This window comes from Gordionus sp. m RMFG-2023, chromosome 1 (genome assembly GCF_954871325.1).
Source record: "Gordionus sp. m RMFG-2023 chromosome 1, tfGorSpeb1-WG-v2, whole genome shotgun sequence".
In the NCBI taxonomy this organism is placed as follows: Eukaryota; Metazoa; Nematomorpha; class Gordioida; order Chordodea; family Parachordodidae; genus Gordionus; species Gordionus sp. m RMFG-2023.
Window position 1 is genome coordinate 54,706,778 of NC_088775.1, and position 15,726 is coordinate 54,722,503.

At 25.5% G+C, this 15,726-nt stretch overlaps 1 protein-coding gene and 1 long non-coding RNA gene across 7 annotated transcripts in view; one reads left to right on the forward strand and one right to left on the reverse strand.

The window, feature by feature from the left end:
• LOC135922583 (uncharacterized) overlaps nt 1–15,726 on the forward strand; it is an 84,725-nt gene that overhangs the window by 28,202 nt on the left and 40,797 nt on the right. For 4 of the 5 annotated variants that reach the window (XM_065456985.1, XM_065456982.1, XM_065456983.1 and 1 more), the window contains exons 4-5: nt 11,445–11,635; nt 12,121–12,199. The exons of the other annotated variant lie outside the window; for it this stretch is intronic. In XM_065456985.1, coding sequence (XP_065313057.1) covers nt 11,445–11,635; nt 12,121–12,199 — 270 coding nt within the window. The remainder of the gene's footprint in view (nt 1–11,444; nt 11,636–12,120; nt 12,200–15,726) is intronic. 5 annotated transcript variants of the gene reach the window in all.
• Nucleotides 2,617–3,201, reverse strand: LOC135922340 (uncharacterized). 2 transcript variants are annotated; one of them, XR_010570860.1, is made up of 4 exons: nt 3,172–3,201; nt 3,015–3,067; nt 2,818–2,971; nt 2,617–2,766 (listed from the first exon to the last, which is right to left on the reverse strand). It is a non-coding gene; the product is annotated as an uncharacterized LOC135922340 (long non-coding RNA). The 2 variants fall into 2 exon arrangements; XR_010570859.1 differs by having other exon boundaries at nt 2,813–2,971.

Here is a 15,726-nt window from a genome sequence, read left to right on the forward strand (position 1 = left end):
ATAAAATGTATTTTTTTAATTTGGATGTTACAATTCAATTAAGTAAAGTAACCACGTTTATATGAAATAAAAATACTTTAATTAAGTTTAGAAAAAAAATGTATAAAATAAGGAGGTTGAACAAGTAATTAGAAAATTAAATAAATATTAAAATATATTTAAAAAAGCATCATATCTAGCAACCCAATCTTAACTATAATAATTGCCAAAAAATAATTATAACCATTTTTAAAAAAATATAGTTATCATTTTGTATTTAAAAGAAAGATTTTTTACTTTTAGATGCTTTTTTAGATTGAAGCTGCTCACTTTTGAAAATGACTTTTATTTAAACACAAAAGGCATTTTGCCCTTAAATTTGTTTGATCATTTGAATCAACATCTTTTAGAAGTTTAAAATATTTTTTGTATGATAGAAATGGAAATTCGATTTCTTCTTCTATGATCTCTAAATCCATAATATCGAAGCCATTTTTTATTATATATCTATAAAATGAATATTAATATGACTTACAAGATTTTCCAAAAAATTTTTAATATAAAAAGGAAAAACTTGATATTTAATATTTAAAATGATTAGATGAAAAACCAATAAAAAATTCGGCTCAACATTTAATAATGGATAAATTTAAATTAAATAAAATTTCATTTTTATTGAATTTTAATTAATAAATATTATAGAGGTGGAGCGGCGCTCCTCCTCTCCAGCCCTAATAGGAGCTAGCTTCCGCTGTGTTTTTAAAAAAATATAGTAACAACTCTGAATTTTTGTATTAATGGTTCTCAGACCTAATGGAATAACCGCATGTTTTATTGCGCGTGCTTTACTAAATCTTTTGAACAATTTATCTTCATTCGAGAATAAATTATATTGGTAAAAGGTTTAATAAAACGCGCAATAACTGTCCACAAAGATACAAGCAATTATTCTACTAGATCTGAGAACTAGTGAACCAAAAATTTATTCAAATGCTCTAGAAAGTAAAGTTCAAGATACGAGATTTAGAATTCATGATATTTAATGGCTATGTAATATGTTTCTACGATAACTTTTGGTGTGCGGCGGTTGTTGTAGATGAAAATTAAATAGCCGAAGAAGTGCTAATTAGTTTTCTGCATCCACATGGACCCTCTTCATAATTCATTTTCTACATAATGAAGATAAATATAATATCCCCTGTCAATAATATTTTAGAAATTGTATAATATCAAGCAGCAAGGCGTACTTACACGCTTACATTCATAGACTTTTTAAAAACCCAAATGGAGATCAATGACTAAATAATGATATTTTATTTTAGAGCAAATGTTGTTTTTTAAAATTATATTTAAAAATAATAATTCAATATGGTATTGGAAAATATTTAATAACTGAAAAAATAATGGTCATTTTTGGACAATTTTATGCCCAAGTACATTAAAATATCAACCTTTACCTTTTCCAGAAATGAAACACCTGAAATTTTTAAAAAAAAATTAAATTATTAAAAAATGGATTCAAGGGCTATCTAAATATACCAAATGTAGGATTTTATATATTTTGAGTAATCTTTAATAGTTTTTACGAATTAGTAAGGACACCACTTTTTATTTTTCCCGCCATATCCCCGGAACTAATTGAGTTAGGGTGCATTCATAGTAGAGAGCGACAGCGATACGACAAACACAACACGACATTAAACGACAGAGCAGCTGATATGTCGTAAGCGACATAGCATTCATAGTAGTTGTGACAAGCATATTTTTATTTTTAAAAAAAAAGGTATCTATACAACTTTAAAATTATTCCTATTAAAACCTTTAACCTATATTAAATCAAAACTAATGGTAAAAAAAACAAATTTTATTAAAAATCATCAGTAGAAGAAATATTGATAAGTTTATATTAATTTTATTTTATATAATCAAAATAGCTTAAATATTACAGGATGTAACTATCCATTGCCTTTCAAGGGCCAGAAGAATGGTGGAATGCACCTTTGGCATATTGTCATCTAAATGGTGTATTCTTAATCGAGTCTTGGATACCAATGTCACCAATAGCAAAACAATTATAAAAACTTAGTTATTGATAAAAAAAACATAGATCTCCACCCCAAGGATACTCAAGATCCTAAACAAAATAATTATTTATGGAATCCTCAATAAAAAAACCCTCAAAGGTTTCTAAAAATATTAGAGATGCCTTTTCTGAATATTTTTATAGAAATAAATTATAGCTTTATAATTTATAAATTTAAAAAATATTACTCTATTTTTTTTATATTGATTTGTAATTATTTAATAAAAAGAAAGTTTATTTATTATATGTGTCTTAAATATGATTAAAATAATATAAAAGCTCTTCAAAGAAATAATAACAATGCAATATAATATTTTTTATTCATGATCTTTCATAATTTAACAATAAATTAAAAATAATTTTAATGAGTTTTTTCTTTCCACTTTCAAATTTTTTTGCAAAGGTTTGTTTAAGCATAACATTGATCCAAGAGTTTGTTGATAATTTATTTTCTTTTATTTTTTCTATTTCAAGAATTTTCTCAAATAGATCTAGTTTAAAATTATAAATATATTTACAAATGATGCAAATTACCTAGATCAATATCCCTCTTTTTAATTAATTTTTTGCAAGATAAATTTGATCCTATACTAGTTGATAGTGATGCTAAATATATTAATATTATTTATATAAAATATGATTACAATCATTCCTTAAAATTGTAGCTTCACTACTTGTCTCTATGCAGGGGATTTCAATGGAATCTTAAGAAAAATTAGTATATTTACCATCTTCATATTGATAATTTACATTACCACTCCTCATACATTGCTCTAGCATTCTTTATCAATTTTAGATATAACAGGATTTGTTTTTTTCAAATTGGTATACTGAATCCCTGGCTCTATAGTTTTTATGTTCCCTCATAAAGCAATCACAGATTTTTCCATGATGACTTGGCCATCTCTACTGCAAAAGAAAAATATTTCAATTTAATATACTTTTTAATTACCTGTCTCAATATTGTTTTTAGCTGATGGTATCTGATGGAGTTGATCAAATCTTCTTTATTGATTTTTTATAAAAAATTATTAACATAATATTTATTTATATTCTAATATATATATACGTATAACATTTATTATCTTAATAGCATTTCAAAAATTTACTTGCAAATTTTCTTTTTCGTCCATATTGTAGTTATGTCGCATGGAAAAAAAACAAAATGATTTGTAACTTGATTTTTATGTTTAATGCGACAAATGTGGCAGGATTGTCATGTCGCGTCGCAAAAGCTCACTATGAATAGTCATTGGTAATTACATATATTTGTATTTTCGTATCGCTGTCGCACTATGAATGCACCCTTAGAGCATAGAAAATTTAATTTCATTCCTCACAACATACTCACCATGCAAAGTTTTATTCGATTTCAAAGAGACCCACGAAACCTGGTGGAATGAATTGTTTGCTAATTTCCTAATGTAACTTTAGTCCATTTTCCTCTTACTCCTTGCCCTTCTAGATTTAAATTCCATCAAATAATAAGTCTTATTTGCTTGGACATGAAATACTTATTCATTTTTTTAAGGCTAATGATATAAAGTTTTCTTCATATTCCCTAAAATATTTTAAATCATTAACATTAAATCCATTTTTTCCCCTCTAATTGATGTTATTTGTTATTCGGTTTTTATACACAATACTATTATATGAATTACATTGAATAAATGGTAACCTCTTTTAAATAAATATTTTAAGCTTATAGAAAATTTGTGAACATTATATTTTACAGTTTTCCAAACTAGATTTTTGATTTATCCATAAAACTTCTTTCATTCGCAAATCCATAGTTTGTAACTTTGGATTACATTGAGTAGGGAATTACCGTCACAACCAGCTAATTCATCTGAATATCTATTATGTGAATACCTTTAAAATTTTCCTAGTACAACCTATTCACTAACCTGTCATTGGCTGTTATAAATTGCCAAGCAAACTTATCGCACAATGCAGTTATATATTTTAGACATTATCGTTTAAATTTGAGGTATTCTTCGCAGTCTTTTTACATAATTTATTAAAATAAAGCTTTGTTATGAAACCTAAAAAGTAGAAAGAAGCTTGTTATTTAAAAATTACAATTTAATTCATAAATTTTAAAATCTCATTATTACACAAATTTTGCAGTTTCGAGATTAAAACTGAATTATCGATTTTGTTAGCTTGTGAATGAAAAAATGAATCAAAAATTTTGATTTTTAAAATATATTAAAAATTTATAAATATATTGAATAAATATTAGTTATTTATTTACTATATAATGTTTAAATCGTCCTTATTTAGGGCTGTGCCGATATTAAATATCGGATGGACACATGATATTTGCCTTTTCAAAAAATATCGGATCGGACCGATATATTTTTTTTGGTTATTTTATGATTGCTTTTATAATTGTATATATTTTTTATAATAATAAATTAATGAGAGGAACTAAAATACAATTTGTTCAAAAATTTTACACTATGCTAAAGATTTTGGCTAAAAATAAATTACCCAAGCTTATTTATTTTGCCAACATGTCGCAGAAAAGTTTTGACTTCTATTGTCTAAATCGAGGCTTAAGCATTAATATTTTAGAATCTTGATTTAGCCCTTTTTATAAATCTGCTAAGTGGAGCTAATTGACAACACTAGACAATCGCACATAAATATTCCAAATATTTTAAATGAGATTAATAAATTTTATAGAATAAAAAAAATATACACTTAATCATTCGTGATTAGTTTTTTTTCATAATAGAAAATATTGATATTTCTATGACATTGATTCAAAGATAGATGGTATATAAAATTCAATATAAATATCGGATCGATGAAAAATTTGTGGATCGGCACAGCCCTATTTTTATAATATATACATTTATTTAACAATTAATATCATTTCCCCAAAAATTGTATTTAAAAAAAAGCATTTAACTATAACTGAAACTTCACAATATGATACAAATTTACCGAGTAAGGTTTTTAAATTAAGGCTATTATATATTTAAATACTTAAATAATTTATATTTAAAGTTCAGTTAAACTATTATATATTTAAATATTTAAATAATTTATATTTAAAGTTCAGTTAAACTATTATATATTTAAATACTTAAATAATTTATATTTAAAGTTCAGTTAAACTATTATATATTTATACTTAAATAATTTATATTTAATGTATAGTGAAATTTATTTGTATATCTCAAGGCAACAAAATATATATATAAATTAATATATATTTTCGTTTTGTGATGACTTGTTTTTCTTTTATGATAGATACTTGTTTTGTTTTCTTTTTTTTTGATATATAAAAAATATATTGTAAATTACTTGAATAAAAAATCGTTCCAAATTTAATCTTCAAGATTATAATTTCATATTGTGAATTCCTCCGTAACTTATTCAATACAATCTCACTTTTTATTCTATTCTTTATTACCATCATATCGATTATGGTGGAGGATAGGGGCACCAACTTATTGGAGAGACGTGTTAAAGAGACTGGTTATATCCTTTCGTGTTAGGTATGGGTCTGAAGATGTAGAGACCGTTGTTTAAAGAATGATTTAATTTAATCGTTATAAAAAAAAATTTTTTTACATTCTCATAATTGCTAAAGATTTTGTAAGCACCTTTTTTGTTTTACAATTAAAACATCCTTAAATTTTTTTTTCAACTTGTAAATTTAATTTTTTTTGTTTAATAACAAGGATTAGTATTTAAAGTAATACAATTTCTGGAATGTGGTTATATGATAATTAAATTAAAACCGATATTGGTTATTATTATTATATTATTCCAATTTATATAGTGTAAGTTATACCTTTCTTACAGTTCTAAGTCAAGGGTATAACTACGAAAAAAAACTATGCTATTTTTAGGTTGACCCCTCTCCATTAACCATATATAGTGTAACTTATTTATAATTACGAAAAAGAACTATTATGGATAACTACTAGCACAATTATAGTGTAAATTATACCTTTCTTATATATGTCGAAGTCAAGGGTATAATTACAAAAAAAAACTATATTGTATTGCTAGTTTGTCCCCTCCCCATTCCCCTCCCAATTTATTTGATTTGTTGGTATACTAATCATTGTTATTTAACTTTTTCTTCCAAATATTTTCATATAAATTTTTGATAATATATGTATCATACATACCCCGTGTTAATTATATTCCAATAAAAAAAGAGGAAATAATGACAATTATTCCCCCTTCCCAATTGTAGTTCCTACTATCACCATATATATATATATATATTATTGTTTATATAATTCCTTGTTAATCTTAATGTAAGTATTGGGTATTATGATAATAATGAAACCATTATTGTAACATTAAATATTAACCCTATTACTCATTTAACATTATAAGAGTTACCTCTCGCATGCCTAACGATCTCTTTCCTTCCCCATTTTTTTGTACAATGTTGTGTTTTCAAGATTTAAAATTTTTTTTTTATATATATATTTTTTTTTTGGAGGGAGTGCATGTTGCATGTGCGCTATTATATATTTAAATACTTAAATAATTTATATTTAAAGTTCAGTTAAACTATTATATATTTAAATACTTAAATAATTTATATTTAATGTTCAGTGAAATTTATTTGTATATCTCAAGGCAACAAAATATATATAAATTAATATATATTTTCATTTTGTGATGACTTGTTTTTCTTTTATGATAGATACTTGTTTTGTTTTCTTTTTTTTGATACATAAAAAATATATTGTAAAATACTTGAATAAAAAATCGTTCCAAATTTAATCTTCAAGACTATAATTTCATATTGTGAATTCCTCCGTAACTTATTCAATACAATCTCACTTTTTATTCTATTCTTTATTACCACCATATCGATTATTGGTGGGGGTGGTGGTAATAACAAATAGAATAAAATGTGTGATTGTATTGAATAAGTTACGGAGGAATTCAAAAAATTAAATTATAGTTTTGAAGATTAAATTTGGAACGATTTTTATTCAAGTAATTTACAATATATTTTTATATATTCAAAAAGCAAAAACAAGTGATCACAAAATGAAAATATATATATGTTTTTATATATATTTTGTTGCCTTGAGATATACAAATAAATTTCACTGAACTTTAAATATAAATTATTTAAGTATTTAAATATATAATAGCGCGCATGCAACACGTTTTATCTAAAAAAAATAATGCCGATAATTGTAAACGCATAGAGAATATTATTATTTTCTTTGTGAATTGAATTATATTTAATTTTATAACATTTATTTTAATTCTTTGATATATTAAATATTCATAATTTAATTTAACAGATTAACAGTATCGAATTTATAATACATTCTATTTATGGAAATTTCTAGTATTATTTCAACCTCATCACTTATTACTTACTGTTTAACTTTTAACAGATTTTCCCGATCTGACCGAACTCGAACAACTGATCTTTTGTCTTTGACACAGACCTTAGTAGAAAATTCTTATTTTCTCCCTTTTCTATGAAAATTAAATTTGAAGTCTTATAGAGTGGGTCGGAAATAAAAAACCGTTTGTTCGGGAAAAGGTACAAAAATTTTTCTTTCTTTTTTTAAATTACTACTACAATCCTTATGGAAAATATTATTTCCAATTTTATTATGAATTTTTCAATATCACAATCATCTTAAATATAATTTATCAAATATTTTGTTAAAAATTTTTCATAATCAGAATCAATTATAACTTTCTCATTTTGTTAAATGGAGTTTAGTTTTAATAAAATAGAGGTGTAAAAAACAAAAAATTTTTTTTTTTTAAAAATAACACAATTTAACAAAACTAGCAAATTATAAATTGATTTATGTAATGAAAAATTAGCAATAAAATGTTGGTAGTTATTCTCTATAAGGATTGTAGTATTAATTTAAAACAGAAAAAAATCACCGCTTGTTTCTTTCCTAAAAAACGGACTTTTATCCTAAATAAATCAACTTTTATTATGAAAATGAATTTTTAAATTTAATATGAGTGTTTCATTAAGTTTTTGACTGTTCTGTTTTTTGGCGTTTTTTTTATATTTAAACATTTTTGTTTTATATTCTTTTTTTCTATAGGCTATTATTTTTCTGGGAAAATGAATTAAAATGAGCAATATTTTTTTTTATTAACAAAAAATTAATGTTTTAAGTAGTATTTATAAAATTTTGGGCAAGAAATTTATCGATGGTACAGTATTTATTCAAAATTTTTTCAGGCCAGTATTTATAAAATATTGAATAATAGAAAATAAAACAATGTTCCCTTAAATAAAAAATATTCAGTCACTTTTTATTAAAAAGTTATAATATTATAAATTAAATCATCATTTTAAATTTTTTGTGTATTTGATATCTATTAATTTTCAACATTGATGGTGCCGCAAATGCCTGAGTAAATTGCAAATGTTGCAGTTGCAGGTTACGAACGCTCATATCAACTAATAACTTAGCTAATAGGCTATGTAAAGAATGTATACCTGCAACATTTGCAGTTTACCTGTCATTTGGACCTCCATCAAACGCATATTGAAATTTATGAGATATTAAACATTTATATATAAAATTAAAAATGAGGATTTCTTTTATAATATTACTAGCTAATAACCCGTCAAGAATGACAGGGAATAACACATTTCTTCTTTATTTGATGATGGGTAAATCATATGCCCTTTATTTGATTATGGATGTCAGAAATCAAATTATCTTATATGAGGTTTGAATAATAAATTAATCTTTATTCCTTTATTTTGATGAAAGGTTATTTTGAGATATTCTATTATTTTTTTATATGTTAGTGAAGTATATATTTAGTACCTCATTATGCAAATATAAATCATATTTGTATATTTTCAATATACCTATATTACATTATTTCTAATAAAATTGTCTTTAAGTGCCCAATTAAAAATATTTTCTACATTTTTATTTGTAATTTGTGGCCTAAAAAAATTAATCCTGCTAGCTGAGAGGTTTGTATACTTTCTCAAAAAATTATATTTATGTGCCCAATAAAAAATATTTTAGGCTTCATTTTTATACATTTGTATTTGCAATTTAAGACCTAAAAATTGTAATCTTTCTAGATGAGGCTTTTGTATTTGTATAATGAACATACTAAACTTATATAAAAATGATAGAACATCTCAAAAAAAATAAAAATAATATATTTTAAAAAGATCTGGGCCAGGCCTAAAAAAATTTTTTTTTCGCCTGAAATTTTTTTAATAAAAAACCCGGAGCGGGCCGAAAAAAATTTTTGAAAAAAAAATCCAAGCCCGGCTGGGCCGTGCTAATGATACCTCTGCAGGTTGATATAACTAAATAGTGAATTTCTTACCTAAGAATATTTGATATTGTGACTCATAAAATTTTTAAACTTTTAAGGGTCATTGGTAGGTTTGATGAATTTAATTATTATTTCAGCCATATGTAATGAAAGTATATATATTATAAATTGAAGCCTTATTTTCTTTAAAAAATTTATAGATTAATTAAATTCAAAATGGTAATGGCAAAATTTAATTGAGTTGGACTAATATTATAATCAAAATGTTAGATATGATTATCATGATCTCGGGTTCGATACTGGTAGATGGCAAAAAATTAACATTAGTCTATATAGTCTCCTTGAATTTATACAAAAAAAGTGATGTTTTGATTATGGAGATTATTATTAGATAACTTTTTATGTCCTAAATATATAATGAACCTTTGAGCAAGCTTCACATGGACACGGTTTATTCAAAATGGTTACTATTTAATTATAGTTGATAGCCAATCGAAATGGATGGAGGTAAAAGTAGTAATTGAAAAGTTATAATATTCGTAGCTCAAGATTTGGAAAATCCAAAACATATGTGCAGGAGCCCAGTGCAGAACCAATTAATTGCTAGCATTTTATAAGAAGGGGAATAAAGCAGACATTCACGTCGCTTTACCACCTAACTGCTAACGGCCAGATATAGGTAGGACGCACAATGAAAACGGCAATAAAATTTAATTGAACCAAGATAGGCTTGTATCAATTTTTGGTAAATTACAGCCAGACACCCAACAACTGGAGCAAGACCAGGTAAAATGATGTTCAAACTCAAAATGAAATTAATTATGGCTGAGTAAACTAGCCATTACAATAAAAAGCGAGATAGTTACTAATAGGCAGTTTAAAAAGGGTTATCTGCGTCCAAACATATGCGAATAAGTGGGAGGCAGCTAGGGTGATTATAAAAAGAACCGGTAACCTACATGATATTTAAATAAATTAAAAGAACAAAAGGAAAAGCTGGAGAGTGGTAGAGTTAACTAGTCGAGTAGAAAAAGGAGGAAGCCTAATTATTTATAGATAACATGAAGTAAAAAAAAGGAGATATTTTGAGTTTGAGACATCAACATAATGCCAAAGGTGAAATTAATATTTTAATAGCTGTTAATTATGGCAAAATTAAGTGAATTAAGTGTTTGAAATCTAGTATCAAAATAAATTGTATATATTTTTATAAAAGAAAAGTTAAAAATTATTTTAAAAATGTCTGGACTTATTATTCCCAGAATAAAATTTATATACTCATCATGAAAATAACTGTTTTTTATAAAACTTTAGATAAACATTACTATTACCATTCTATATGTGTATAAAAAAATTAGAATATGATGCACGACTTCATAAGCAAAATAAATAAAAATTAGTAAAAAAATATGAAAAGTATATTTTACTATAGATGGTAAATTTTAATTAGTCTAATATTCTTATAATGTATCTATTTGATTATTTCTATATAATAACTTCCCTACGACGTTAGGGCTCAGAAGAAATTGTACCCGGCTTTAGAACGAGCTACCTGCTGAGCCTCAAGCGGTGTATTTACTTCTTGAGTTTACACAATTTAATGTAATTTTTTGTATATATCAGAGCCCTGCAACTATTTCTTCTCATCCAACCCTATCTGCGTTTTTCGACGGACCGACCCAATATTTTTTTATCCGGTTCAAAATTTTAATCTAGAAATAGCCATCCCGATTTTTTTTGTATTGGACTGTATGAAAAATTATAAGCATTTAAGAATAAACATTTATGGTTATTCTTGAAAATAATTTTCATAAAAACATTATGAAAAAATAAAAAAATCTATGTCCAATTCAGTCCGAAATGAATTTTTAAATTAAGGTTCGTCGACCTAATCCGAGAAAATATCTGTCTGAGTTCGGCCAAATCGGACTAGGATTTGTTCGTGAGGTCTATAATAATTATATTATATCGATCATAGGAATATGATTCGTTCAATGTTTTATTTAACATAAATTGTACTTACTGATATACGTTTATTATCCAAATTATTTGTAATATTTACCCCGCCCCTCAAAATCACTATCACCTTTTTAAGTTCCTCACCCAACTTTTTTAACGGTCGATAAGAGACTTAAGAAAAGTATATTGGTGAGTTGGTGTAAGCCTAAACAACTACCTGAGAAGGCGCTTCAAGGATATCAAATCATCGTCGATGGTGTTGTTAAGTGCGTGACAAAGCGCGACCAAAGAACGCGAGCTCTTATCGAAGATATCGATTTTTATAAAGTAAAAAATATATATATTAATTTTGCTATTGCTAATGAATTAAAGAAAAACATGGCAATATTATTGTATTGGTATAATATAATCAGTAATCAATTAAATATGGCAAAAAGACAGTCACTGAGTAGAGGTAGGTAGAACTTGTGAGCCTAGGCGTAGCCTGGATATTTCTAGAGGGCACTAATATAGATATTTTTCCCCTATAAATTTTATTGGAGATTTAGGCCTACTTATTTTTTGGCTATATTATATTTTTTATAAAGTAATTTTGGATTTTCATTATTTTTTTATAAAAATGCATTATTCTAAAATATTTTTATTATAATCATAATTTTAAAAATTTATTAGCTTACTAATTTTCTTTCAAGTTCTTCTTTAGAGGGATATATTGTATACATTTTTGGAGGAAAGGGGAGGTGTAGGGGGATTTTTATAAGCCTAAAATGTAGATTTTGTTGTATTCTTTATTTCAATTTAAATATTATTAGACTCACAGGATAAGTATTATATCCGTTATACCTGTCGGCCATTCTCACGATGCCTTTTGTACGATAACTATAGGAAGAGGTAAATTTTAGCGAAATTTTACGTTTTTACTATAATATATTTTATTTTAATATATTTAAAGATAAGGTCCGTATCCAGTCTGGGGAAATTAGAGAGCAACCTATAAAACTTCCATTATCTCCCATCAAAAATCAAATTAAAAAATTTAACCCTAAAAAAAATATTTTCATGTCCGACTCTGATTTTTTTTTTAAATTTGGCCCTGACTGTACCGTTATTTTTAATCCAAGTCTGGATTTTTAAAATTTTGATCACTTTAAGCCTTTTACAAAATTTTATTTTGACTCGTATTATAAATGGTTTAAGGGAAAATGGTAATAGAGCGGTAAATGAACAATACGAAAACCATTACATGATTTTTCATTATTTTTAACTGATTAATTTATATAATTTAAATTATTTTTTTTAAGGCCCAGGTTTTGTAAAAATATAAATTTGGCTCATCCCGTTTTAAAAAATTTTTTTTTGCGCCGGTTTATATATTTTCATTTTAAAACCAGGTCCGCTTTTTAATATACAGTCACAATTACTTCTCTATTACCTATTCTGATGATTTGACCTAATTCATGCACAAAAACTGCCTCTCAAACGCAGAAATCAAGAAAAGAAAAAAATATTTCTTCCTAACTTTATTCATGTGGTCACATCTAATCTGGGTAATTCGGTCACGAAATTGTACTATAAACTAGACAGGAAGGAATATCTACTTTATCTGAAGATACCAAGGAGTTCTTCTATCTCTGCCATAAAATCCGATTAGAGTTTTCCCCTACAATTAATCCGCTCATGGCTCCATGTATATATTAAGATTAAAAAAATTATTAATTAGTAGGGCTGTAACGATATTGAATATCTGCAGGATCGGCGCCGATATTGGACTTATATAAAATATCGGATTAGCCAATTTTTTTAAAAATTTACAGATACAGATTTTGGTTACATGTCAATACCGCGAAAATTTTAGCGCGAAATGTATTATCGCGAATGCATTATCGCGAATGTCGATTACCGCGAAAAGATATTATAGCGAATGCATTATCGCGAATATAATATAGCGAATGCATTACCGCGAATGCATTATAGCGAATACATTACAGCAAATGAATTATCGCGAATGCATTATCGCGAATATATTACCTCGAATGCATTATAGCGAATGAATTATCGCGAATACATTATAGCGAATACATTATAGCGAATACATTATAGCGAATGCATTATAGCGAATGCATTATAGCGAATGAATTATCGCGAATGCATTATAGCGAATGCATTATCATATCGCGAATGGAGTTTCATGAAATTTACAATTTTATATTTATCGACTTTTCGACTAACTTAGTTGAATCTGAAAATTAAGTTAAAATGGGGATTGGCTCTAAAATCATTTTTTTATTGAAATTAAGGCTAAGGCTTTTCTTTTTTTTGACTCAAAATATGTAAAAAAGATTCTAAGTAATAAAATAGATTTCTCTTTTTCATCTAATCATTTTAAATATTAAACATTAAGTTTTTTCTTTTTAATTTATTGAAAACTTGTAGGGGAGAACGGGGTTATGGCGAACCCTAAAGGCAAACCTTAAGAAAATTATAAGTACTTTATCATTTTTAATAAAAAATATCTCCTTTTGTTCAGCTCTATTAGTTTTATGATATGTTTAAATTTCAAAAATACATCTCTAATAATTTTTTCAAAATATCATTTTTCCTGGATTTTTTTTGGTAACCGAGTGAACCCTACCCGGGGACAGCCATTGGTCGAGGCTATTATAAACTCTGCTTAATTTTCCATATATAAAAGTTATATATTTTTTTATTAGGATATATTTAATGATTTAAAACATAAAAGTGATATATAAAATCATTTAAAACATTCACAATCTTTGCAAATAAAAAAACAATAAAATTGCAAAGCCATGTAACTAATAACTGACATTGAAAGCAGTCTTGCTTGTTATGCTTGATATAATTTATTTGTATACCAAACAATTATTTATCATATAATAACATTTTTTGATTTTTTTTCTTTTAGTTGGTCTCTCCTTGGCTTTTTTTGCATGTCAAATTTTTAAAAAATAGCAAAAAAATAAGGTTAGACCTAACACCATAAAAATAGCCCGAGTAGCACCACTTTGATTAAGATCATATTTTGAAGTATTTATATTATCAATTTTGTTCGGGTAAATTGTTATTCTATAAAATAGGATTTTTTCTTTTATATAAGATGATTTTTGTGTGGTAAAATTGTATATTAATCTTTATTTTTGAAAAATAGTAAAAGTGTAAAAAGTTACGTTTGAAGGTACGAATATTATAAAGCATTATAAAAATTCTTCAAGCGGTCCGATAGAAATAAAAATTATAGCCGCATATGCAATATATAAGTATATAGTTTTGGTAAAAAATTATCTCTTAGAGTTTAATACTCTAGAAAATAAAGCCACTCTCACTATAACCCTGGGTTCATTATAACACCGGTCTCCCCTAATTATGGGCATTAGAAATTTTTTAGCTTTAGCTGATAACATAAAATAATATCACAAAGTTCTTTCCAAAAGTGTCTTACTTTGTGGAATAAACAAAAAATGTCTACCAATATGGCAGGTAACATCAAGAAATTGGGTAGGTATCTGATAAATTCTAGTGGAATTCGTATTACGAATCTATGGTTTTGCTTGATAAAATCTTAGTTGAAAAACAAAAGGAGCTTGATGATTTATATGATAACCATGGGGTTAGCTTGGTGAACTGGATTAATATTCCACTTTTTCCTAGAGAATTCAGGAATTAAACTTGATTCCAATTTTTCTTCTCATGTCAAAATTTTATGATTATCAGATCTTATAAAATACATAATTTAGAAAATTATCGTATGTTTATATTGTTAGTGGTATTTAATAATGAGATTTGTTTAATAATGCCAAAATAATTTATGTTATAGTTTATGAATTTGAAGAAATCTTTAAAAATATATATGTCCTACTACATTTTTTTATCTTAATTTTCTAAAAGCCACTTTATAAAATTTTAAATATTTTGTTTTTATGTTATAGTTTATGAATTAAAGGAAATCTTTAAAAATATATATGTACTACTACATTTTTTTTATCTTAATTTTCTAAAAACCACTTTATAAAATTATATATTTTGAGAATATTAAGACAGGAGATTTCATAAAAAACGAATGACACGTTTCGGAGTTAATAAGATTTCAAAACGCGACGTTTTTTAGCCGCCCTGTAAATAATCAAAATTTTTGATCTCATTATCAACTTTCTTTTAATAGTAGGAATAGGGCTAGTAGTCGTTTTTGTCAATATCATCATAAGCTTGACAATTTATAATTGAATTTATTAAATACCATGAGATAGCCCAACAAACACTTAACTTAAGTTATACATTAATAAAATTTTTATATTTTAAGATTGATTCTAGTATACTTTTATTAATATTTAGCTATTTTTTACAGTACAGACAAAATTGAATTTAACATATTTCAATGTCATAATTAGTAATAAAATAAATAA